The sequence below is a fragment of the Castor canadensis genome, chromosome 11 (genome assembly GCF_047511655.1).
Source record: "Castor canadensis chromosome 11, mCasCan1.hap1v2, whole genome shotgun sequence".
Classification (NCBI taxonomy): Eukaryota; Metazoa; Chordata; class Mammalia; order Rodentia; family Castoridae; genus Castor; species Castor canadensis.
Genome location: NC_133396.1, coordinates 83,898,209 through 83,924,351, shown reverse-complemented (window position 1 = coordinate 83,924,351; position 26,143 = coordinate 83,898,209). Strand labels below are relative to the sequence as shown.

The 26,143-nt window shown below is 44.8% G+C and overlaps 1 protein-coding gene across 1 annotated transcript in view; it reads left to right on the top strand.

Moving 5' to 3' along the window:
• The window catches only part of Axdnd1 (axonemal dynein light chain domain containing 1), a 128,703-nt gene that overhangs the window by 29,302 nt on the left and 73,258 nt on the right, over positions 1 to 26,143 (top strand). Inside the window, exons 8-10 of the mRNA XM_074047346.1 lie at positions 3,646 to 3,767; positions 22,766 to 22,906; positions 23,865 to 23,969. Coding sequence (XP_073903447.1) covers positions 3,646 to 3,767; positions 22,766 to 22,906; positions 23,865 to 23,969 — 368 coding nt within the window. The remainder of the gene's footprint in view (positions 1 to 3,645; positions 3,768 to 22,765; positions 22,907 to 23,864; positions 23,970 to 26,143) is intronic.

The window sequence follows — 26,143 nt, the reverse complement described above, 5'->3', positions numbered from 1 at the left end:
GTAGCTGTGTGGGTTTGTGTCTGGGTCTTTTGTTCTATTGGTCTTTGCATCTGTTTTTGTGCCAATACCATGCTGTTTTTATTACTATGGCTGTGCAACATAGCTTGAAGTCAGGTATTGTGATGCTTCCAGTGTTGCTCTTTTTTGCTCAGGATTGCTTTGACTATTCAAGGCTTTCATGCTTCTGTATGAACTTTAGAATTGACTTTTCTATCTCAGTGAAGAATGTCATTGGAATTTTGATGGTGATTGCATTGAACTTATATATTGTTTTAGTGTATAGCCATTTTCACAGTACTGATTCTGCTGATCCATGAAATGGAATGTCCTTCTGTCTTCTAATGCCTTCATTGATTTCTTCCTTTATAATTTTCATTGTATAGGTCTTTCACTGAGGTGATTCCTATATGATTACCTTTGTATGAAAGCTAGCATTTTTCTTTTGCAGCTTTCAGTATCCTTTGTTCTCTAGTTTTGGCACTTTAATTATTACATGACATAGGTTTCTTCTTTTCTTGTCATGTCTATCTGAAATTCAAAACACTTCCTATACATGAGTGTCTATATCATTACATAGAGTGGGCTTCTGGGCCTTTTGTTGCTTTTCAGGTTGCCCCAGTCAAAACCTCTCTCCCACTATGACTGCCTCTGATGTTAGTCTTCACTTGGAAGACCTGGAAGTCCCCAAGTTGTGACTTGTTAAGTCCCCAGAGTTGCTCAGTTTCAAAGCTCCACTGCCTGTTGGCAGTTTGGTTTGCCAGCAAGCAGCTACTCTAACTTGAGCTCTCAGTCAGTTGGGGCTCAGTGCTTTTTTTTCTTTTTTCTTTGGTGGTACTGGGGTTTGAACTCAGGTCCTCATGCTTGCTAGGCAGGCGCTGTACCACTTGAGTCACTCTGGCAGCCCAAGTTTTTGGTGTTTGGTTTTTTCGAGATAGGGTCTCATGAACTATTTGCCCAGGCTGGCCTTGAACCACAATTTTGATCTCTGCTTTTGGGTAGCTAGGATTACTGACATGAGCCACCAGCACCTGACCATTTTTTTCTTAAATTGACCTTATTCAATGGCACAGCTGTGGTGGGATTGGGTGGGGCCATGGATCTCTGGGCCACGTATCTCTGGGCTGCCTTTTGCTTCCTGGCTCTTACCAAGAATCCTTAGATTGCCCCTGCCCAACCCTCTCCTTCTCTAGCCTGCCTCTAGTGGTAGACTTCCATGCAGACGGTGTTGCTGGGAGTCACAGAACTCTCTGGGCTGTGATTTTTCAAGTTCCCCTCTTTGCTTAAGTCCCAAAACTCACATGCATGCAAGGAGCTTAAGAAATCTGAACTCTGCCTACAAAGGCTAAATGCTTTGATTCTTTCTTTTTTCTTTTCCTTCCCTCTGTCTTTCCCTCCCTCCCTCCCTTCCTCTTTCTCTCTTTCTCCTTTCTTTTTCTCTTTCTTCTCTCTGTCTCTCTCTCCCCCTCCCCCTTCCCTTCCCTTTTTAGCTCCCTTCTCTTCTCTTCTCTTTTTTTTTTTGTGGCACTGGAATTTGAACCCAGGACTTCATACTTGCAAAGTAGTGTGATGTCTTGGCTATTGTGAACAGTACTGCAGTGAACATGGGAGTGCAAAGGCCAATTTGACATACTGATTTCCTGTCCTTTGGATGTATACCCAGAAGTGGCATCATAATTTGTTGTTGTTTTTAGGTTTTGAGGAACCACCATGCTATTTTCCACAATGGCTATACTGATTTCCATCCCACCAAGTGTAGGAGAGCTCCCCTTTCTCTGCATCTTCCTTAGCAATTATTATTTTCTAAGACCCTTATTATTTTATGTACCACTAAAAACCTGCCAGTTAAGCCATGCTTTCTTACGCTTGTACCTTTTATTTTGTACTTAATGAAGGGACTCTTTCAGTCTTCATAGATACAGATTTTATTCTTTTATGAGAGCTATTTTTTGTTTTGTAAATTTTTGTTTGTATAAAATTTGAAACTTTTTTAGAAAAAGTTAATAAGGCATGCTGAGTTAGCCTTTGCCCAGTATCTTACTCCATTTTCTGCTGCTGTAACAGAGTATCAGTTTATAAACAATAGAGTAATTTATAAACAATAGAGGTTCATTTAGCTCTTGCTTCTGGAGGTTGACAAGTCCAGGAGCATGGCCCCAGCATCTGGGAAGGGCCTCATGCTACCTCACATCATGGTGGAAAGTGAAGGGCAAGTTATCTCATGTGGAGAGGAGAAATCAGACTGAACTCATCTTTCATCAGAGGCCCACTCCCGTGATGACTCGCTCACTCCCTAGATAGCAGCATTATTCCATGCAGGAGGGCAGAGCCCTCATGATCAAAGGTCCCACTTTTTATTTTATTTTTATGTTTATGTGTGTGTCTCATAAGAAATAATGTTATAAGCACATGGACTAAACTGAGCAGGGGAGAAACATAACAAGGGTTAGGGTTGTCCACCTTTTAACTATTGTCACAATGGTAATTAAATTTCAGCATGGGGCTGAAGGGGACATTCAAACCATAGCACCCAGATTTTCCATCCTGTTGTTTACGTTGTGTCCTATTTGCTTTATCATTCTGTCTCCCCTCTATCTATACATGTGTTTTTTTTCCCCCCCAGACCATTTTAGAGTAAGTTGAAGATATCAAGCATCTTTACCATCAAATATCTCAGTTTATTCCTACAAACAATGACATTCTCTTATATATCTGTGATATAGTTACCAAAGTCAGAAAATTTAACACAGATATGGAAGTATTACTGTGGTAGAATGAAATGGAAAAAAATCAGTCTTTGCACCTCTTGCTGACAGGCAGTAGCTGTGTTCACTGACATTTAATCACAAAGACAAAAACAAGCTTACAGCTGGAAGTTCAGCAAGGAAACTGCAATAGCAAAACCCTTTTCTTCCCTGGTAGAGACAGGCTTGTACCCAAATTAGGAATGTAAAAAACTGTCTTCCAATGAGCTATGTTGACCCCCTGCCTTGATCTACTCAAAACCTGCTAATGTATAAAAGTAATAGCCCTACCATGTTTAGGACCCAGACTTTGTGAGTTATCCTGCTGAGCTGCGGTGTCACTAACAAAGTGCTGCTTCCAGATCTCAGTGTCACGACCCCTTTGTTCCTGCTACATTTCCTAACACAGTCCATATTCAAATTTTGTATTTAATAAGTTCTTCCTGTAATGGCTTTCATAGCTACTTTTCCTGAGTCCAGCATCCCAGAATCACACTGTCATTGTGTTCTTTCAGGCAGCTTTAACCTGAAACTATTCCTCAGCGTCTCTTTGATTTTCTTGACCTTGATATTTTGAAGTGCCCAGGTCAGTTATTTTATAGAATGCTCTCAATTTTGGCTTGTCTAATATATACTCATGATTAGATTCAGGTCTTGTATTTTTGGCAAGTAAAACATAGGAGTGGTATTGTGACCTCAGTTCATCATACAAAAAGGTACACAATTGAATTTTTAAAAATCATGTATCATTTTTGTATAACAATGTAATGATTATAGCAATTAATCAATTTAAGTTAATCAAGGTGTTACTAAAGCTGTTCACATTAAGCATACTTTCCTCCTAAGATGGTCTTTGCTGATGAGACTGTGGTAAGTGCTGACTATCCTATTTGTCTTCTACCAGATGCACCAGCTACTGCACCTATTGAAAAAGGAACAGACCATTTACAACACAGTATTTCATGAACTTATTCGACAAGTCAGCGTGGACTGTGCAGACAGAGGAGAGCTGCTGTCCAAAATCAGGTTAGAGCTATTATGGAATGTTCCAGTTGCTTCTTGAATATAATAAATTATAATGATTACCATAAGTTAATTGTACACATGAATGGGATTCACTATAATATTTCCATACATATATCTTTTAAATTTTGTATTAGAAACTGAGTTTATATCTACTTTTGAGAAAGCTACAAAAATATACTTCTCTATTTTAGAGATAAGGAACATAATTTTCATTTTATTATATTCTCTCTAGTAAAACTTCATCTTGGAGTTAGACTTTGGTAAAACTCTGAGCCTTAGTTTTCTCACCTGTGAGTGAAGACAATAGGTACTGTGGAAGTTTTCACTTAGGAGTTGAAGTATTCATTCATGAATCAGTATTTGTTGAGTATCTGTTACGAATGGGTGGTTTCTGAAGATCCTGGTCAGAAGATTCTTAGGCTCTTGCATCAGGAACAAAGCACTGAACAAAAATATGTCATTGAAAGAAGATATGCCCATCACAAAGCAGAACAAAGTTTTATTGATGGGCAAAGCCCATCTTTGCAGAATGGGCTAGGTTGGGTCTACAAAGTATCATTGGGTCCACTACCCCTAAGATGTGATTTTTCTTCCTGTGTGTTTTTGTATCTGTTGTTTCAAGATGTTGATGTTGACACATCTTAGGGTGGATAACTCAAACACCTTGTGACTTCCTATGACCTTGGGGGTTGGGAGTTATTTTGACCCTGCTGACGTAGTGGTCTCCTGTGTGTGGTGGTGATTGCTGGGAGCTTTGTCTCCTGAAATTGAAGAATGAACATTATGGACAATGGGGTGAGCCATCACCACAGCACATGTGAGACTACCACATCATTTCTGGGGACATCATTCGGGAACATGGCCTATCACTCTCTTTGTTTTTGGAACTCTGGTTCCAAAAGTACTGTTTAAGGAAATCTATCAAAATTCAGGACTGTCACTCAGTAAATGCACTTAGCAGGAGTCTAAGTGCCAATCTTAAGGAGTCTTTCTGCTCCCACTTCATCTCTGATGGATGGAATATTGGTCTGACCTTGCCTCGGTTTCCCTTTCATGAGTGGATCTGCTCTTGGCAGGGAGCAGGCCTCACCTAGAGTAGTCCTGGAACTGAACCTCAGTGGAGACCAGAGGATCTGGGGCACAGTCCAACTCATAACCTGCCTATGTAGATGAGGAGACTCCTGTTGACTTTAGCTTTCTCAGGCTATCTTGACCCAATGGCAGAGAACAACCTCTTCCTGTTGTTAGGAAAACACCACACACCGCACACAAAGGAGGCTCATGAGAGGTATCTCATGTCCAAAAGTTTAATAAACAGGCTGGCTGGCCGAGAAAAAATGGTGCAGCAGCTTCTCTCAGCAGGTCTGGCCTTAAGTAGCATTTGGGAGAAAGCAAGGGCTAGGGGCAGGCAAAGGTAGGTGGCAGGAGATAAGGGACAGTAAGGCTTTGTTCTGCAAGGGATGAGACCAGCTGTGGCTCAGGCTGCAGAATGGTGGCAAGGGGCAGTTCTTATCCTTCTCCCATTTTTTGTTCCTTAGAGAGGGAGAGGAAAAAGGTTGGGTATTGGGGTGCAGTTTGATCCTCTGGCTGCTTCCAGCTGGTGGGGGGCAGTACATGTTCTCAGTGGGGTCCTTAGGGTTTGGTGTCTTCGTAGGGGTTAGCATGGGGGTCCCCCAGTGGCCCCGGAGAGGTTGATATCCTTGGAGGAGGAGTTGATTGAATCTTTGGTTGGTGACTGCAGATATGCGATCTAGTAAAAAATTTTGTAAAGTTTTCATAATGCAGGGGAGAAAGCTCAGGAGGATAAAGACAACAATAAGGGGTGCTAGAAAAGGCAGTAGCCAAGAAAGCAGAGGGGATTGAGTCCAGTCTAGGACAGGGGAGTTTTTAGTCCTGCAAAGTTAGATTTCTTCACTTAAGTGAGACAGAGTATCAATATTTTGTTCCACTAGGCCTGACTTATTAATATAGTGACAACATTCCTTTTGGAGGAAAAGGCAAGTGCCTCCTTTCTCAGCCCCGTGGTTTTGTAAGGCAACCTGAGCTAATGAGGTAAGTTGTCATTGAAGGGAGACTAGAGAAACTGAGGTTGATTCAAGAGTGACCTGTAGGCGATTCTCGAAGTCCCTGGCTGAAATGAGGCTGCGGCCCAAAGCTCCTCCTGCTAGCCCTGATGGAGCAATAGAGGAGGCTAGGCTAATCCTGACCATGAAAGGCAAGAAAGCAGCCCTTCTTTGTCATGGTGAAAGGAGCTAGGCAAGCTCAGCCTTTCCGTAAAAGGTGAGCTGAGGGACAATTGCCACCAAAAGGCAGGGACCCAGGGTGATGGTATTCATACGAGCATATAAAGTACCATTACACCAGAAGGATAGTCCAGAGGGAGGGAAAAATCTGTGATGTCACAGAAATATTAGAGAAGCAGAGGCTGTGTAGTCCTGCCTTGAGGGTGGAATGTTGAGTGAAGTAACAAGTATGAAAGGGAAGTGGGTGTTGGTCTGGCTTAGGTTCCCAGAGAGGTATAGAGGGCAGTGGGGAATAGCATGTTGGGGTATCTGGTATAGAGGTGAGAGTAGGTTTGGAGAAGTTGACGGGGACTGCTGCAAGTAAGGGGCATTGGAGGGAGGCATGTAGAAAGCAGTGGGTAACATTCATAGGGCTGGTGGACTTAAGAACCTGTATGGAGGCTTGTATAATTTGGATCCAGGATGAGAGGGTAGTGGTTGTGAAGCCTTCTGGAAGTTGATTTTGGAGGATCTGCTCCGCCTCTAAGATGTTTGAGGAAATTTGTACTTGTGCGTGGAGGGCCATGAGTAACTCCCTAGATATCCAGATATGTCCGACTGGAGACTTGCTGTACCCATGGGGTTAGGCTGTTCCCTTTACCGCTGTAACCCATCTCGAGTCCCAAGGGGCTCTTATTTTGATATAGAACTTGTTGTCTTGGGCATAAAATGTGCCCCTGCTATTGTGGGCTAAATGAATGTGGCAAGACCAATAGGGACACCCACCATAGAAGGAGTCACCATTTTTACAATGGTCTCTACTTTGGTCCTATTGAAAGCAGACAAAGGGGTTGTAAGTGGGGTATATAGACTGCAGGTCAACAGAAATAGTGATTGTAGAGGAACATCCCTGTATAGGGCATCAGCAGTTCCTGCAGTGCAAGAGACTGAGGCCTGATTGTGTGTGTAGGTTTCTCAGACCTTGAATCTCCAAAGATATAATGAAGATGGGGAACTAACTGGAAGGATAGTAAAGATCCAGGTCATAAGAATGAGGAGAGTAGAGGGAGTAAGGCGCATAGGGCAAGGTACCCAAGGCAGAGAGCTGTGCAATGGGGCCATCTCCATTCAGGGGGAGAACTTGCCCACAGGGTGACACTCAGGACAATGGAGACGAGGACAAGAATTACCCACAGGAAGGAATGGAGTGAAAGCATAGGTGGAGTGATTTACAGTAAGGCAAAGAGTATGTTGGAAAATGAATAGATTTCTTCAGGAGTAAAGTCTGAGAGTGTACCCTGGAGATGGAGATCAGATATCAAATTTATAAAATAAGGGTAGAGAAGGTATGAGAAGGGAGGAAGACTAATCATATTAGAAGGTGGGAAATCTAAAGTGTCACAGTAGAGGGTATACAGGAAGGAGTAAAGGCATGGGCAGGCACTGACAGGAAAGAATGGAAGAGGAGAAATATAGAGAGTAAGTAGGTGGGATGTTAGATCCTTGGGCATAGGGTTTTATTTTATTTTCTGGGAGTCTCAGTGGGTGTGTCTCTGTCTTCTGAGACCTTAGGGAGGCAGGACATCTTTACTTTTGTTGGTCCTGTAAGGAGAGATTGGTAGATCTTTTGTGGGGCTGCCAACTTTAGATTTTGGATGTGTACCCAGGAAGGGAATCCTGCTAACTTAGCAGCCATGGGTGTGGTGAGGATGACCTTAAATGGGTCTCTTCACTTTTCCTGCAGGTGGCCAGGTGTGGTTGTACTTTTTAAATAAACCAGATCTCCCATTTGGAAGGAGGGAGTTATTTTGGTGGGGTCAGAGGGCTGTGGCAACTGATCATGAGCATGAGACCAAAGGAGAGAGTGAAGAAAGGTAAGGAGAGGATTGAGGAGATTGGGGGAAATGTTGAGGGGTTTTGGCTGAACCATGATAGGGAGGAGCGGGCAGCCATAGAGGAGCTCGAAGGGGCTGAGCATGAGTGGTCTTTTTGGAAGGGCCCAGAGACAGAGAAGGGCTAGGGGCAAGAGTTTTGTCCAATCTAGATGGAGTTCGAGAGAGAGTTTGGTGAGTGTATTTTTTAATGTGCGATTGGCACGCTCAACTTTACCTGAAGATTGGGGGTGGTAGGGGATGTGGAATTTCCAGTGGATGTTTAAGGCTTGTGCCAATTTTTGGGAAATAGAGGAAACAAACTCAGGCCCATTGTCTGATTGTAGGGAGGCCGGGAGGCCAAACCATGGGATAATTATCTGTGACCAGATTGTTGTTACTGTGGAGGTCCTTTTGTTAGTTGTAGGGAAGGCTTTCACCCATCCTGTGAAGGTGTCTACCAGTACCAGGAGGTATTTAATTTTCTTTGCTGGGGGCTTATGGTTAAAGTCCACCTGCGAGTCCATGGCATCCTCTGGCTTGGTGGGTAGGAAAGGAAGGGGGTCTAACATTGGAACTAGGGTTTGTGTGCTGGCAGATCAAGCAGGGTTGGGGAATCTGTTTGAGGTATTGTATGTCTCCTGGAGATAGGGAAAGGGATTGGCGGAGGAAGGTGTAAAGAGCATGAAGGTTAGGATGAAAAAGCATATGTAAATAGGAGAGAAAAGTTTTAACTTCAGAAGAGGGGAGAGAGAGTTTAGTGAGGGGGGAGGAAGCTGGGGTAAGGGGGTACATGGTCAATTGGGGTGCAGTTTGGAGGGCTGCTTGCTTGGCCTCTATATCCACTCGGTTATTTCCTCTGGTAATTATGGAAGAGTCAGTTTGGTGGGCTTTGCAATGAGTAATGCCCCCCGGGAAGGAAGGTGTGAAGCCTCTAAGACCTGGGCTATTAAGGCAGCATTGATAATGGGAGTTCCTCTTGTAGTTAGGAATCCCCTTTCCTTTTACATAGCAGAGTGGGACAATAAAGCGTGAAATGTATACTTAAAGTCAGTGTAAATGTCGACAGTTTTGTCTTTTGCCAGGGTTAGAGCTCTGGCCAGGGCAGTTAATTCTGCCTTTTGGGAAGTAGTACCCAAAGGGAGAGGGCGTGCCTCAGTGATGGCGGAATCAGACACGATGGCATATCCAGCTCTTTGCTGTCCATTGTGAATGAAGGAGCTGCCATCAATGAACCAAGTGTAATCAGCCTGAGAAAGGGTGCCCTCCTGAATGTGGTCTGGGCAGGGGAGGAGCTCCTCAAGGATCTCGGGGCAGGAGTGAGCTAGGGGTGTTGAAGAGAGAGGAAGAAGAGTGGCTAGATTAAGTGGGGGACACGAGATGAAAGTTAGGGGGGGATCCTTGACCAAGGCCACCTGGAGGGATAGGATATGGGAGGAGAGCATAGAGTAAAGACCCTTATATGTGAGGAGTTCCGAGATGCTATGGGGGTAGCAAACAGTAAGGGGGGATCCAAAAGTAAGCATTTTACTTTCTTGAATTAGGAGAGAGGCAGCCGCCAGGGCCCTAAGGCATGGGGCCCACCCCCTGGTTGTGGGGTCCAATTGTTTAGAGAGGTATGATACTGTTCTAAAACTCCTAGGGCAAAGCCTTGCCTCTCAGAGACATAAAGGAAAAAAGGACGAGTGAGGTCTGGGAGGCGAAGCGCCAGGGCTTGTAAGAGAGACTTGAAATGGCCTGACACAGGCTGAGAGGGGTCCAGGGGCTCTTGGATAGGGCCCCTGGATGCCTCATGTAGAGGTTTGGCCATTAGACTGAAGTTGGGTACCCAGGCTCTGAGGTAGCCTGCCCCGCCAAAAAAGGAGAGAATTTCAGCCTTGGTGGTGGGGGCAGGAAGAGAGGCTAATAAGGCCTTACAATCTATAGTGATAGCCTTATGAGTAGGGGAATAGATAGGCCCAGGTAAGTCACCTGGGTGAGAGACAGTTGAGCCTTGTTAGGGGACACACGGTATCCCTTTTTTCCCAGAAAATTAAGCAGGAGGCAGTGTGTTGTTGGCTATCCTAGAGTGAGGGGCTACAGAGCAGGAGATTATCTACATACTGGAGGAGTTTACTTGGGGAGAGATGGAGGGTAAGGAGGTCCTTAGCCAGAGCTTGGCCAAAGAGGTGGGGACTGTTCCAGAACCCCTGAGGCAGAACAGTCCAGGGCAATTGTTGGGAAGCATGAGAATCTGGATCAGTCCAGGTGAAGGCAAAGAGGTTTTTGGACCATGGGTGGACTGGGATAGTGAAGAAAGCATCTTTTAGGTCTAGGACTGTGAAATGGGTGTTGGTACTGGGGATGAGAGACAGGAGAGTGTAGGGGTTGGGCACAACCGGGTGTATAGGAGTCACCGCTACATTGATCAAGTGGAGGTCCTGCACCAGCCAGTAAGACCCACTGGGCATTTTTACAGGCAGAACAGGAGTGTTGTAGGGAGAGTGAGTTAGGGGAAGCAGGCCTTTAGCAAGAAGCTCCGAGATAATAGGCTTCAGACCCTGTAGGTGTGTTTAGAGAGATGCGCTATTGAGATTGGTTTGGGAAAGTAGAAGGATCTTTGAGAGTAATGACAACTGGCTCATGATGTGAGGCAACTGAGGGATTTTTGAGGGAATTGTATGGGAATACAATGGGGTCTGCCAATGTTGCCGGTAAGGGCAAGGAGTTGGGAGAAGCTTGTAGAAGGACGGCACCTATGACAGCAAGGAGGGACTGTAAGGATGGAGAGGAGGGGTTGATGGGTTGCTGCTTTTGTGGGGTTGGATGTAAGGTGAGGGCAGCCTGAAATTTTGTTAAAATGTCTCTACCTAAGAGTGGAGTGGGACAATTAGGTAGCACTAGGAAGGAATGGGTAAAGAGGGTGTCTCCCAGTATGTAAGTTAAGGGACAGGTCATTAAGGGCTGGGTAGGATTTCCCTCCATCCTGACAATGGAGGTTGAAGAAGGCTTGGTAGGTCCCCAGAACTCCGGCAAGGCAGAAAAAGTGGCACCAGTGTCTATGAGGAGAGAGATAGGCCTACTGTCAATGATGGCTGTTACCCTGGGCTCCCGTGAAGTTATGGTCGTCAGGCCTGGGAGTCCTGGGCTCCATCTGTCTTCTGCCATGGTTGCTAGCCCTAGAAAATCAGTTAGGGAGGAGGAACACTAAGGGGGTCTAGACCTCCCACCTTGAGAGGTGGAGGGGCAGTCCCTCGCCCAGTGGCCCTCCTGTTTGCACTTAGGCCATGGTCCTGGTGGGCGGCATATCTTAGAACACGCACAGGCCCAGTGTCCCTCAAGGCCACACTGAAAACATGGGCCGGGAGGTGTTTGGGAATTTCCCTGAACTTGTGAGTTGGAAGCTGAGGGGTTTTGTCGAAGGGTTTGGGCCAACATCTGGAATTTGGTCTTATCTCTCCTCTCCTTATCAGCCCTTTGCTGTTCCTCATGGTAATTATAAACCTTAAAAGCCACATTTAGAATTTCAGCCTGTGGAGTCTGAGGACCATTTTCTAGTCATTTTAACTTTTTTCTTATATCTTAACTTTTTTCTTATATGACTGGGAGATAAAATGGGTCATAAGAATAATTGTCCCATCTTGTGTTTCGGGATCAACTTTGGTATGGTGTCGTAGCACCTCTGTGAGTTGGGACAAGAAACTGGCTGGATTTTCTTTTTCCTCTTGTTGAATTTGCCTGAGTTTATCAAAATTAACAACCTTTTGGGCAGACGTCTTTAACCCTGCCACTAGGCAGGTGACCATCTGGTCTCTGGAAGTTGTGTCATTAGTTTGATAGTCCCAGTGGTGTTCTGTCTCTGGCACTGCCAACGTTCCCACAGGGTAGGCAGGGGTGGTGCGGTGAATCTCATCTGCATGTGTCTTAGCCATGTCCCAGACCCTTCATCTCTTTTCTGGGAGGAGGGTTGAGGAGAGGATGGTATAAATGTCATGCCAGGTGAGGCTATAAGATTGGGCCAAATATTGAAATTCTTTAATATAAGAGTCAGGGTTAGTGGTGAAGGAACTGAGGCATTTTTCAATTTGAGACAGGTCTGTGAGAGAAAAGGGAACATGAACTCTCATGATACCCTCGGTGCCAGCCACCTCTCGGAGGATGCAGAGGGAAACCGGCTGGCTGGGGGGAACATGAGAGCAAGTGTGTGGGGGACTTAGGGGATCTGATGGTTCTGAGTTGGTAGGAGGGCAGGGGGAAGGGGAAGCAGAGGAAGGAGCAGAGGAAGGGGTGGGAGGAGGGGCGGGGGAAGTGGCGGAAGGAATGACGGAAGGAAGGGCAGAAGGAGCAGCAGAAGGAGGGGCAGGGGCCAATGGTTGAACAATGGCAGCCCATGTCTGCCATTGGCGGAGGGTCATCAGTGGGATTGAAAGAAGGGAAAGTGTTGGAGTCAGGGAGGGTAGTTGGGGTCTTTGTAGCCAGAAGGACCTGGGCAGGGGAGCAAGGGGTACAGAGAGAAGGTTTAGAGTGGAGGTAAGAGAAGGTCTGGACATAGGGAATCTTTTTTTATTTTTCAGTGTGTTTGCAGAAGTTATAGAGATCCCTGAGAATGTTAGGGTCGAGTGTGCCATTAAGCAGCCATTTTGAGTCATTTTCCAATTGGTAGTGTGGCCAAGCCTGATTGGAAAGAAAAATGAGTTTTTGGGCTGTGAGATCAAGTGAGAGCCATAAGGGCTTGAGGTTGGCCAGTAGGCAAACCAGAGGAGTGTCTGAGGGAATTTTGGAAGGTCCAGTCCACATGGTGAGACCCAGTCTGAGGAAGAATATGGTGGGCATCCCCAAGATATTGCTTTCCTGGACAAAACAGAGGAGTGGAGGACCTCAAGGGAATGTCTTCACTGAGAGGATCATCCACGCCCCAGGAGCCCAGTTCCTGAGGGGAGTGAACTGGTACCTAGTACTAGGATTTTGACCACCCGAGAGAGAGAGAGAAAGAGAAAGAGAGAGAGAGAGAGAGAGAGAGAGAGAGAGAGAGAGAGCGACAGCATGAGGGAACTCACCAAGGGAGGACCGAGGAAATCAACCAGTGGTGGGCAAGTAATGAGAGCCTTGAGGAGGTTCCCTGTGGGCAAGAGTGGTGATGGCGGCACTAGTCTGGGGTCAGGGGTCCCAGCAAAGCAGCTCAAATCCCAGTAAGTTTATCCAGGCTTAAGGAAGGCAGCTCCCACCTACATGGCTTTGGCAGGCCAGTAGAGTCCCCTGGCCAGGCACCCCTATATAGGGGATGTCTGTCTTGTGGCCAAAGTAGGCTTGGGAGTGCAGTGTATATCGGGAGGGCCTGAATTTACTGATTGGGAGAGCAAGATTGGTGCCAGAAGCTCACCTGGTCCTGGGTCTTGGCACCAAAATGTTAGGAAGACGCCGCACACCGCACACAAAGGAGGCTCATGAGAGGTGTCTCATGTCCAAAAGTTTAATAAGCAGGCTGGCTGGCCGAGAAAAAAATGGTGCAGCAGCTTCTCTTGGTGGGTCTGGTCTTAAGTAGCATTTGGGAGAAAGCAAGGACTAGGGGCAGGCCAAGGTAGGTGGCAGGAGATAAGGGACAGTGGGCTTTGTTCTGCAAGGGATGAGACCAGCTGCAGCTCAGGCTGCAGAATGGTGGCAAGGGACAGTTCTTATCACCTTTGTGTCAGGAACCTGAGGCTGTTATGTATTTTTCTCTCAGAGACCTTAAGAATCCTCCATTTTGGGTTCTCTTTGTGTATCCCCATTGCTTCGTTGGGCTGGGAAAAGGAGGGCTTTCTCCTTTCCCTAATCCTATCCTGCCTCACTTACCCTGTGCCAAGTCCTGAGCTGCTTCACAGGAATGTGGTGAAGTTTCAAGGAGAGTGCAGAATCAGTTATTATCAGTAATGATAAATACTATTTTTGCTGCAATTCTTTTCTTGTGGCTATAGAACTTTCCAAAATTATGGAAGGAAAAGTAGAACCAGAATGCCTCTGCCAAATTAGATACTTGTATTTCACTTGCTCTGGAACCAGGCAGAAGTTACTAGATTTTTCTAGTAACTGGAAAGTTCTGGGAAACTACAAGCAAAGCCATTGACAAGAGACTGGTTAAAATTAGAGAGGAGTTAAGTGTTGTAGGGTACTCAAAGACAGGGAAACAGGACATGGAGGCAGTTTGGCAGGAAGCAACATTTTATTGTGCCAGCACAGACTCAGCAAACTTGTGTCCAAATGCTGTGTAGCAGGAAGGAGGACCAGAAGAGAAACAGACAAGTTTGTGTTCTGATAATGTAGCAGGGGGAAGGGATGGCATAGCAGAGAGATTACATTTAAAGAATTGAAACATGAAGAAGGTCACATAGCACTGGAGGAATGAAATAGCCAATAAAGTCTCATGCAACCATATATGGGTTATGCTTTGCTTTTTACTTCTATAATCTGCTTGCAAGGGTGTATAAGGTGAGATCCCTTTGTTCTTGGGGCTCAGCCATTGGACATGAGTCCGCTGAGTCTGTGCTGGCACAATAAAATGTTGCTTTCTGCTAAACTGCCTGACTATTCTGTATCTCAGCTTGAGATTCGCGCAACATTTTGTAGGGGGCTCGCTGCCAGGATTGTGCAGACAGTGGTTTGTCACCAACCTTTTTGCTGTGGTTCATCCCCTGGACCACTAAGAGAATAGGTGTCTTATTATGCGTGCAAGTTTCTGAGATTTCTCCTTGGCAAGAGAAATTAGTGTGGTAAAGCAGGGTCCAATAAATCCCTGACCTGACCAAGTTCTGCAAATACACGGGTCACGGGATGAGGGAGGGCCCTGGAACCATGAAAGGGGACCAGATCAGTAACAATAAACAGTAGTTATGCATCTTGCCTAAAAGATGTAGAAGAGAGCTAATAAAAACTTTTCTCCATGGGTCCAGTTGGCTGTGTGGTTTCTGCCAAACTACAGCGATGGATACAGACAAGGGGTGACAATGCATTACAGTAAAATAATTGGCACAAAACAGTCCATTTATCTTGGACAGTCGATTCCTCAAGCTGCTGCCGTACATAGATTAGTCAGCCTCTGGAGTGACTAAAGCAGGGCTGTTGTCCGGTCGTTTGTGGCTTCCTGTTGTCTCTTGGGGAGTAGAGTCCTGCTGGGGAAGGGCGCAGGCATCCTGGAAGGTGATCTTGCACAGTGAGGCTGGGTCAGGGATGCATTTCCATTCAAGAGAGGCTGGCTTTACTCAGGTGTGGTGTATCCAAGGAGCAATCTCTGCAACTTTAACTACTGTGGGGGTAGACAAAATAACAACAAAAGGGCCTCTCTAATGAGGTTTTAGCAGTTGGACATTCTGTTCCTTTACCCACACAGCATCCCCTGGCCTATGAGGATGCATGGGAGTTGTCAGGCTGACAGGAAGTCTCTCCCAGGTCCAGTCATTGATTTTTGAGAGAGTCAACCCAAGGGCCTTCACTTTGTTGCCTCAAAGTGAGGTTACCTGTTTGTTTGAGGTCCCCCCCATGACCTTGATCAAGGGGGGTGGGTGTCCATAAAGTACGCCAAAGGGTGAAAGTCCTGTCTGCTTTGTGGGACTAGACCTAGTCCTCAGTAATGCTATGGGTAGTAATTGATCCCATTGCAAATGGGTCTCCTGACATGGTTTTTCCAACTGTAATTTTAGGGTCTTATTCATACATTCCACTTTTTTCTGAACTTTGGGGGCAGTAGGCTATATGCAACTTCCAAGTGATTCCTAAGCCCTTAGCTACCAGCTGCAGCACTTTGGCCACAAATGCTGGTCTATTATCTGACCCAATAGGCACAGGTATTCCAGATTGAGGGATGATTTCCTTTAGCATACACCTGGCTACCTCCTGGGCTTTTTCAGTCCACGTGGGGAAGGCTTCCATCCATCCTGAGAAGGTGTAGACAAACACCAACAGATATTTGCATCCTAGAGCTCACTGCATTTCAGTGAAGTCCATGATCAAATTTTTAAGAGGGGTTCTGCCAATGCTCTGCCCCTGGAGTGGTGCCCTTAGCCCTTGCCGGAGTTGTTTTTGGCACATAGGCTACATTTTCACATATTGCTTTATTTATACTGGAGAATTTGGGGCCATAAAAGTGCTGGGCCAGGGTGGCCTCGAGGGCTGTTTTCCCTGAATGAGTTCCTCTGTGGAACTGCTTGACAAATGTAGTAGCCAGTGACTCAGGGATAGCAATGCGGCCATTCAGCAAACTTCCACCATCCATCCAGTAGAAAGTTTCCCTCCTCAAGCTTAAACCAAGCCTGCTGTTGTGGTGTGTATCTTGGGTCCCATTCAGCTAAGGGACATGGGAACAAGGTAGTGGCCAGAGCAGTGGGGCTGATCCTCTTGTGAAGGCTGCCTGTTTGGTTTCCCTATCAGCTTTCTGGTTTCCCCAAGCAACTGTAGTATCTCCCCTTTGGTGCCCTTGGCAGTCTATAACTGCTACCCGTTTAGGGGCCCATATAGTGTCTAGCAATTTGAGGATTTCCTGCCCATACTTGATACTTTTTCCTCCCGAATTAATGAGACCCCTCTGCTTATGGAGGGCCCCATGGACATGAATGGGAGTGAAGACATATTTAGAGTCGTGTAGGTATTTGTCTGTACTTCTGCAGCGAGCTGGAGTACCCACGTGAGTGCAACAAGTTCAGTCTTTTGTGCAGACGTTCCAACCAGCAGTGGGTAGACCTCATTGACCAAGTCTAGAGTTACTGTTGCATACCCAGCAAAGCATGTGCTGTCTTGGATAAAACAGCTGCCACCTGCAAAATATTCAATGTCCAGATGGCTGATAGGCTGATTGGTTAGATCTGGCTGGCTTGAGAAATCATCATCCATTGCCTCCAAACAATCATGCTCCAGGGGAGCCTGAGTCGACTGGCAATAGGGTGGCCAGGTTTAGAGTTTTAGCAACCTCTAGTTGGATATGTGGGTTTTCACAAAGCACACACTGTTAGAGTTGGAATAATTTCCCTTATATTCCATGAAAGTTAGGATGGAGTGGGGAACTTAGACAGTGAGTTCTTGTCCCAGGGCAAGCTTGTCTGCCTCTGCTACCAGGGCAGTGGTAGCTGTTAGGGCATGCAAGCAAAAATGGCATCAAGCAGTTTGGACAAGTAAGCCACCAGACGATATCAGGAACCCAGTAACTGAGTCAGGACCCCAACAGCTGTCCCCTTTCATTTATGGACATACAGGAAACAGGGCTTCATCACATCTGGCAGGCATAGAGCAGGGGCATTTGTGAGTGCCCTCTTGATTTTTCTAAAGGATTTCTCTTGTTCCTCTTCCCATACTAAGGGTTCCCATTCTTCCCCCTTTGTGGCTTCATAGTGGGTTTGGCAAAGAGGGAGTAGTTAGGGATCCAGATTTGGCAGAAACCTATGGCTCCCAAAAACTCTCTGATTTGCCAGCAGGTCTTGGGGACTAGAATGGAACAGACAGCCTGTTTCCTCTTGGAGCAAAGCCCGCGTTGTGCCTGTGACAGGTAAAATCTGAGGTATTTGACAGTATTTTGGTAAATCTGGGCCTTTTTCCAAGAGAATTTGTGTTCTGCCTCCCATAAAAGAGAAAGAGCGGCGTGTTCCTTCCATACAGTCCTCCCATGTCGGTCCAGCCAGCAGAAGTTCATCTACATACTGGAGGAGTGTGCAGCTGTGCTGCTTGGCTGAGAAGGCTCTGAGATCAGATGCCAAGGCAGTTCTGAAGATAGTGAGGGAGTTTTTGAAACCTTGTGCCAATTGTGTCCAGGTCAGTTGCTCCTTTTCTCCAGTACTGTGATTTTCTTACTGGAAAGCAAAAATAGGCTGGCTCTGTGGGGCTAGGCAGATGCAGCAAAATGCGTTCTTAAGCTATAGGCAGGTAAAAAAACTTTGCCTCAGCTTGGACAAGGCCTAAAAGTGTGTAAGGATTTGGAATTATGGGGTGCAAAGTGACAGTTGCTGAATTTACTGCCCAGAGGTCCTGAACTGGCCTGAAATCCTTGGTCCCTGGCTTCTGGACTGGTAATAAGGGGGTGTTCCAAGATGACTGGCAAGGGTGGAGGATTTCATATTTTAGGAGTCTGTCAAGGTTTTTGAATTCTGACCTGGGCCTTGTGGGGAATGAAGTACTGGTTTTGGCTGATGGGGGTGGCCCCAGGCTTTAGTTCCACCACTACTGGGGCACGTTTTGGGCCAGATCTGGGGGGTTATCTTCTGCCCTACACCTGGGATCTTGAAGGGAAGCTCAGGAATCTCAGGAGGCCTTCCCTCAAGGGCATAGAGATGCCATTCCTCTTCTTGTGTGACCGTGAGGATTAGAGTCTTTGCCTCAGGTCCTCTCAAATTTAAGGTTGCTGTGCCATCCAAATCAATAGTTATCTGTGCCCTCAGTTTGTCTAAGTCCCTGCCCATCAGGCCTGTGGAGCAATTGGGAAGATAAAGTGATTCATGCCTTACTTCATGACTCCCAAGATTACATCGTCTGGACACTAAGAAGGGGTGGCGGGCCCAATCCCCTGTAGCCCCAATAATAGTTGTATGCTTCTGTGAAAGGGGACCCACTGGTTGGGTCACAACTGAATGTTCCACACCCATGTCCACCATGAGGTCAATGGGATGGCCTCCTATCTTTATTCAGACCATAGGCTCTCAGGGGCCTAGTAAAACGGGGCCTGGTTTGTCCTTTTCCTCCTCATAGCCTTCCAGGGTTGTCTGTCCAACAATGTTTTCCTCCCAGGAGCTGGCTTCCCCACGGGTGAACCAGTCTCCATGAGGATCCCTCCTCGGGATGTCCCTTGACATCCCGGCCTCTGGGATTCCCTGGCCCATTGTGGACATTCATTCTTCCAGTGTCCTTCCTGATGACAGCAGGCACATTGATTTCACCCTAGCTCCTCCCTGGGGTCAGGGTGTCCCAGGGGCACTGGTGACCGTCTATGGTGATTTCTTCTGCCTCTGCTTGCATTAGCCAACTGGGGCCCACCTGACTGTTCAACTAGGGCTGCTGCAAAGAGGCCTATTTTCCTTTTCATCTTCCTGTTGGCCTCCCATCTTGCCTCCTGATCGCGATTGACAAAAACCTTTGTGGCCACCCCCAGAAACTGGAATTCATTCCAGTGAATCCCTTTAGTTTCTGCAATTTTCACCTTATGTCCCCCTGGGCCTGGCCAACAAAAGTGACATTAATCATCCATTGGCTTTCAGTGGCTTCTGGGTCAAAGAGGGGAACAACTGGAAAGCCTCACATAAATGCTCATGAAACTGGCTGGGACTCTCAGCTGGCCCTTGGAGGACCTCTGATATTTTGCTCATGTTCTTGGCCTCTTTCCCTCCTTCCTTCATGCCTCCCAATAGTGCCTCATGGTATCGTTCAAGCCATGGTAACCTTGGTCATCATTAGGGTCCCAATGGCGGTCCTCCTCAGGGAACAGAGACTGGGCATAGGCTTGGGCATTTAAGGTGCCAGCAGGGGCATGATCTTCCAGCCACTTTAGAGCTGCCAATGTTATACGGTGTCACTCTTCAGTATTAAACAGAGTCTGAAGAAGCTGTCAACAATCTGTCCAGTGCGTTTATGAGCCTGGATGATAGACTGCATCAAATCAATCAGAGCCTGAGGTTTTTCTGTGAAAGAGGGTGTATGATGTTTCCAGTTTAGGAGGCCTGTGGTGGTAAAGGGCTGGTAGACAAATATCCATCCTCCTCCTTGTTTGACCATCCTGGTCATAATACATTGGGCCTTAGGCCTCTCTCAGGAGCATCTGCAGGGCGGTGGGAGTCTGAGGAGAGGAGGGATCCTCATGGAGACTGGTTAGGTGCCCCTGATTGGATGGGGGATGTGGGGTAAGAACTGGCAGACTTGGAGCGGGCATGAAGTTCATAGGACTCGGGGAGGTCAGGGGAGTTGAGGCCCCAGGGACTTCTGGGCCAGATTTTACAGGTGTGACTGTCCCTTGGGCTTCACCATCTGATGTTGAAGGTGAGGATGCAGAACTGGGTGCCAGTGGCAGAGGTAGGTAAAATGGCACATAGGGTGGCAGTGTTTCCTTGGGCTCCCTGATCAGTATAGTCTCCTTTGTTTTCTCCCTACACTTGGAAGTTTTGGCCACCCTAGCTACCATAATCCTACCGGTCTCTTCCAGACAGGGCCTTAGCCATGTGGGCTGGCTGAGGACAGCATCCTGCCAGCAATCAATGTAGGGAAACTGGTCTGGATACCCAGGCATCCACACAATTACCCTATGAACTTCATTAACCACAGTTTTGTATAGTGACCTTTCCAGGGGCCACACTACACCCAAAGTGGGCCAATCTACTTCACAAAGGGCCTTAAGCTTATTAGAAGTTAACTCTATAGTCTCCATTAAATCCCTGTTTGGAGTGTTTAACCATACACTCCAAGGGTGTGTTTTTACTCTGATTTCTACCCATTACCAGATGTCAAGACAGAGACATGGAGGGGGAAGGGTTTTGGAGGAGAGGTGGGGGGGGTCCTCTTTTCTGACACACAAGGGAGAACAATATGTGCCCTTTATCTGTGATCTGGACGTGTTCGCCTGGCCAGGAACTACAACTTTACCTGACCTCTAAAAAAATTGACAGGTTTACTTTAAAAATTTTTTTTAGAAAATTTTTTTAAATTTTTTAGAATTTTTTACTTTAATAATTTTTTGTTTAGATTTACAAAAAATTGAGCAGATATGTACAAAGAGTTCTCATATACTGCTCCCTCCTTATTAACATCTTTTATTAATGTGACATTTATTATAATTGATGAACCAATATTCATACTTATCACTATCTAAAGACCATCATTTATGTTAAGGTTCATTCTTCCTACTGCACAATTCTGTGGCTTTTGACAAGTGTTGATGTGAGATGTCCACCACCACAGTAGCGTACACAACACTTTCATGGCCTGAAATTTCCTGTTTATCATCTACTCATCCCTCCGTTCCTTCCCTAGACTCTTGGCAACCACAGGTCTACTGACTGTTTCTGTACTTTTGTGTTTTTCAGAGTCACATATGATTGGATTATATAGTCTTTTTTTCTTTTTGTAGTACTGGGGTTTGAACTCAGGACCTTGCACTTGCTAGGCAGGTGTTCTACCACTCGAGCCACACTTCCAGCCCTTTTTGCTTTAGGTTAATTTTCCAAATAGGGTCTTGTGTTTTTTTCCTGGAGATGACCTGGACTGTGACCCTCCTATTTATGCCTCTGGAGTACCTGGGATGACAAACACGTACAACCACACCCAGTTTATTAGTTGAGATGGGGTCAACTAATTTTGCCCAGGCTGGCCTTGAACCCCTATCCTTCTGATCTCTGCCTCCCAAGTAGGTAGGTTACAGGTGTGAGCTACCATGTCCATGTCCGGCCCTATTTCTCAAACATTTTATTTTATAATACTGTGGTTTTATATTTTAATCCTAACTATTTAGTATATGATGACCTTTAGTATCTAAAACTGACATTGTTTCTTCTGAGTTCATTTACTATGGTTTATTTACATAATAAGGTTTTGTAATCTTTGTTTGTGGGGCTAATAATTGGTTGATCAGGGATGGTTTTCTGAAGAAGGGATTTGAATTTGTCCCCTTCTGAGCCCGAGGCTTCATGAAATGATACTACCAGGTCTTCGTGCAATAGTCTTCCCAGGTTTCCCACTTTGAAGTGGGCTCAAGGCTTAGTGTCTGCATCCCAACGCTGATGTTTTTCCTGGAGCAATTTTGACCTTGAGTTTGTTTACTGAATACTGCTAACAACTTCCACTCCATTCTTAGCTTGCTATTTCTTGCTTGTTCTTTTCCTTTTCCATTCCTAGAGACTTCTATTCTTCCTCAAAGCCCTGAAATGCTTTGCAAAATACGTTGTTTTGTGGATCTGATTGTATCACAATAGGGAAATCTAGAAGCCTTAGAGCAGGAAGGCCTTTCAGAGTATCTAGTCCTTATACTGCCAGGAGGAAAAGGCTGAAAGAAGGTGTTTTAAAAAATTGATACTGTCCAGTGTATAAACTGCATATTGAGCTGATAAATTCTTGTTGCTTTAAGAGTTTAAGCAAGGTTTGGATAATTCTGTCAGTGGGTGAGATCAGACTAAATGACCAGTCCAGTGTAAAGATACTATAATTATAGGACTTAGGGTTTGACACCTCGATGTCTTTTAATAGAAACAAAGACTGTTCAGTTATAGTGTTCATACTTTATCATCTATGGTCATTTCCAGTTATTTTGTTTGGGTTTATTGAAAAGCAAAGAAATGAGTCCTTTGAACGAAAGATCTTCATTAGTTTTTAAACAGCTGATGTCTTTACATTAGTTGATTTGAAAGAAGTAGGGTCCTTCATGAATTCAACCATTTATAAAAATTTCACTATATTCAAGGTGTTCTGTTAATGGTTATAAAGATAGAAAGATATGACATGTTTCTTATCCCCAAAGAGTTGATAATTTAGAAGAAGAAACAAAACAAGTCTTTATTTTTGTTTTACATCTCAGATATTCCTAATAATTATGGCTCTGGTTATAATTCTCCATATTTGGTCATTCACTTGTATAAGCATGGTGGAAAAATAGCTTATATTCCTTCCTTTTTCTATCTTGTTCTTCCCACTATTATGTGAATGTCTGTTACTACCTTTTTCTAAAATTAGTTTTTTTTTTCTTTGAACTCTGGACCTCATGACTGCTAGGCAGGCTCTTTACCATTTGAGCCCCTCTGCCAGCCCTCTAACATTACTTTTGCTCATCTTTAAAAAACATTTTTTTTTTTTTTGGGTAGCTCTAGTGTTTGAACTCAGGGCTAGGCAGGCATTCTGCCACTTGAGGCAGTCCAGCAGCTACTTTCTCTCTTGCCTACTTCTGGCTTCCTCTTTCTTTCCTTTTGCATGATATCTTGTTCCCTTGCTTCTCATGCAGAGAGAGATATGTACAAATGCTGGACCAGATTGCTCGGCAGATGATTGAGTTCTACAAAGACCTGGTAACTCAGCGAGTGATGGACCAGCGCATTTTAGAAGAACTGTATAATTTCAAGAATGTTATTGAGGAACTGACCAGGTGAAAAATATGATTATCCTAAACACAAAAACAAAGTTCAGAACCATGTCTCTAAAGAGAGTGAAAAATTTTCATGGAAAGAGCAGTGGTTCAAGGTGAAGACTCTTGTTTTCTTTTGTGTTTGGCAAGAGAATTGGAAGAACTGGATATTACAGCTACATATGCAGAGAAAGGGGTACTCGATTTAACGCAAAACCAAGAAACTAAGGCTCTGTCTGCTTTTGAGAGGGAAAGACTGTTGCCTGTTGCTCTTGCTTCCAGGATACATGTTTATTTTCATTGAGTTTACAGAGCAGTTCCATGATATATCTTTATCTATTTATCTATATCTATCTATCTATATACATGCATGTACACACACACAAATATAATTTTTTGGGGGGTAGCACTGGGGTTTGAACTCAGGGCCTCACACTTGCTAGGCAGGTGCTGTACCGCTTGAGACACTCCACCAGTATTTTTTTGTGATGGGTTTATTAGAGAACTGTTTGCCCAATCTGGCTTTGAACCGTGATCCTCCTGATCTCAGCCTCCTGAGTAGCTAGGATTACAGGCGTGAGTCACTGGTGCCCCAGCTAGTGCCACGATATGGATGTTAAATTTCAAATCCTAAAGAAAATGAGTATTATTTTGCAATCACAGTTAGTAATCATCTAACCTTTTGGCAAGATGATTAAGGGTAAGAATAAAGAGAACAGGGTGTGCAGATGAGAGTTTGGTGGAGTCACATGGTGGACTTGGCTGCCAGCATCTATCCCAGAGGATGTCTATCACCTTTGCCATTTCCTGTCAGACCAATTCCATTGCCAGATCTGGCAAGATTCCATCTGTAAGGTGGGTTACATGTCTTGATTTGGTTGACGAGGGGAAGGGAGGTACACGTGGTAACTGAGAACATGCCTGAGTGTAAACTTTTTGAGTCTCCAAATATGTTTGAAATTTCTTTGCTTTATTTCAGGGAACTTTGTCTGGTTCGGGCACATGATATGAAATTAACCAAGGAAGCAGAAAGAGCCCAAAAGGATTTGGCACAGGCTCTTTTAGATGCTGAAAAGAATGCCAAGTGAGTTGCTTGATGTTCATCTTTATAAATAAGGGGAAGGGGAGAAACTTACATAGCTTCTGAAACAATGTACATGATTCTCAGTTCTTGAACTCTAAAAACACATCTTGCTTACTTTATCTGAGTTTGGTTAGTTTCTCATTCTGGGTGGAAAGAAAACAAAACATGTTGCTGATTTCAGCATCAATCATCTTGCTGAATTAAGTTTCCTGGTTTTCTAGGAGAGAGTATAGAGAGGCAGTGTGGATAGCACAAACTCTAGAACTGCAGTGCTTGCTGTGAAACTTTGGGAAAGTCACTTAACTTTTCTGGGCTTTGGTTTGCCCATATGTAAAATTGGGGTTATAATATTCTCTACCTTTTAGGATTATCATGAGGATTAAAAAGGATATAAGATAAAGCCCTTAGAATAGTGTCTTGACATCTACTCAGTGGATATTAACAGCATGAGATATTTTTATCCTAGTTCCTTTTTTGTAAAATTTTATGTCATGAAATATTTCAAACATTCAGAAAAATACAGCATTACAATGAACACTTATGCACTTTCCGTCTTGAATTACCAACTCCCTATTATGTCATACTTGCCTTATAACTTTGTTTTTGAGAGAGAGCCTTGTTCTGCAGTTCATGCTGGTCTTAACTCCTGCCTTCACCTCCCAAGTGCCAGACATACAGGTTTGTGCCACCATGTTTGGCTTGAAGTGTTTTGGGTTTTTGTTTGTTTTTGTGATACTGGCAGTAGAACCCAGGGTCTTACATATACATGCTAGGCAAATGCTCTGCCACTGAGCTACACCCCAGCCCGGGTTATCCTTCTTTCCTCTCCAGGGTTTTTTACTAGTCAGCAGTTATTATGTAACTTTCCTGTCTATGTTTTTATATTTTACTATTTGTATATCAAAACCCAATATATTGTATTTATTTATTTATTTATTTATCATGGTACTGGGTTTTGTTTGAACTCTGGGCCTACATCTTGAACCACTTCACCAGCCCCTTTTGTGTGATGAGATTTTTCAAGATAGGGTCTGGTGAACTATTTGTCTGGGCTGTCTTTGAACCTTGATCCTCCTGAGCTTTGTCTCCTGAGTAGCTAGGATTACAGGCGTGAGCCACAGTACCCAGCTGTTTCACATATTTTAAATACGTAACTTTTACAACTAAACACCATGTTTTTGAGAACTGTCCATTATGATGCATAAAGAATAATTCATTTTTACTGATATATATATAACATTAAATCACATGATTAAGTAATAATTTATGTGTCCATTCCTCATCAGGAAAGGATTTTTCAGTGAATAATAGTAAAATAACAGTTGCTAACATTCATTGAGCATGTGCTACACGTCGGGCTCTGGGCTAAGTTCCTTACATTTACCCCTCTTCTAGCTGTCATTGTATGATGCACCTTGTAAGTGTCTTCTCATGTAAGTGTTTGCCAGGTGCAAACCCAGTAGTGGAATTACAGGGTCAGAGGATCTGAGTAGCCTTACCCTTGCTGGATGTTGCCAAAAATGTTCCAAAGTGTTTGTATCAGAATATGAGCGTTCTCTTTTGCCCATATATTTTAACAATCTGCCAAGTATGAAAAGGTATTTGGTTTTTGTTAATTGCATTTTCCTAATCCATGATATAGATGCATCTAACTTTTTTTTAGATAGTCTAAATTTACTATAGTCTTTGATAGGAAAATGCCACACATCACACACAAAGGAGGCTCACGAGAGTTATCTCCTGTCCAAAAGTTTAATAAGCAGGGTGGCTGGCCGAGAAAAGGAAAAGAAAAATGGCACAGCAGTTTTTCTCGGTGGGTCTGGCCTTAAGTAGCATTTGGGAGAAAGCAAGGGCAAGGGACGGACAAAGAGAGGGGGTGGGGGATAAGGAACAGTGGGCTTTGATTTGTAAGGGATGAGATCAGCTGCAGGAGCAAGGTCTCTGGGCAGGCAAAGGGAGGTGGCAGGAGATAAGGACAGTGAGCTTTGATCAGCAGAGGATGAGACTGGCTGCTGAAGCAAGGTCTAGGGGCGGGTAAAGGAAGGGGGGTGGGAGATAAGGAATGGTGGGTTTTGTTTGCAAGGAGTGAAACCAGCTGCAGCTTAGGCTGCAGAAGAGACAGTTCCCATCAGTCTTCATGTTTGTATTGTTTGTCATGGGGGGTTAGTCATTTT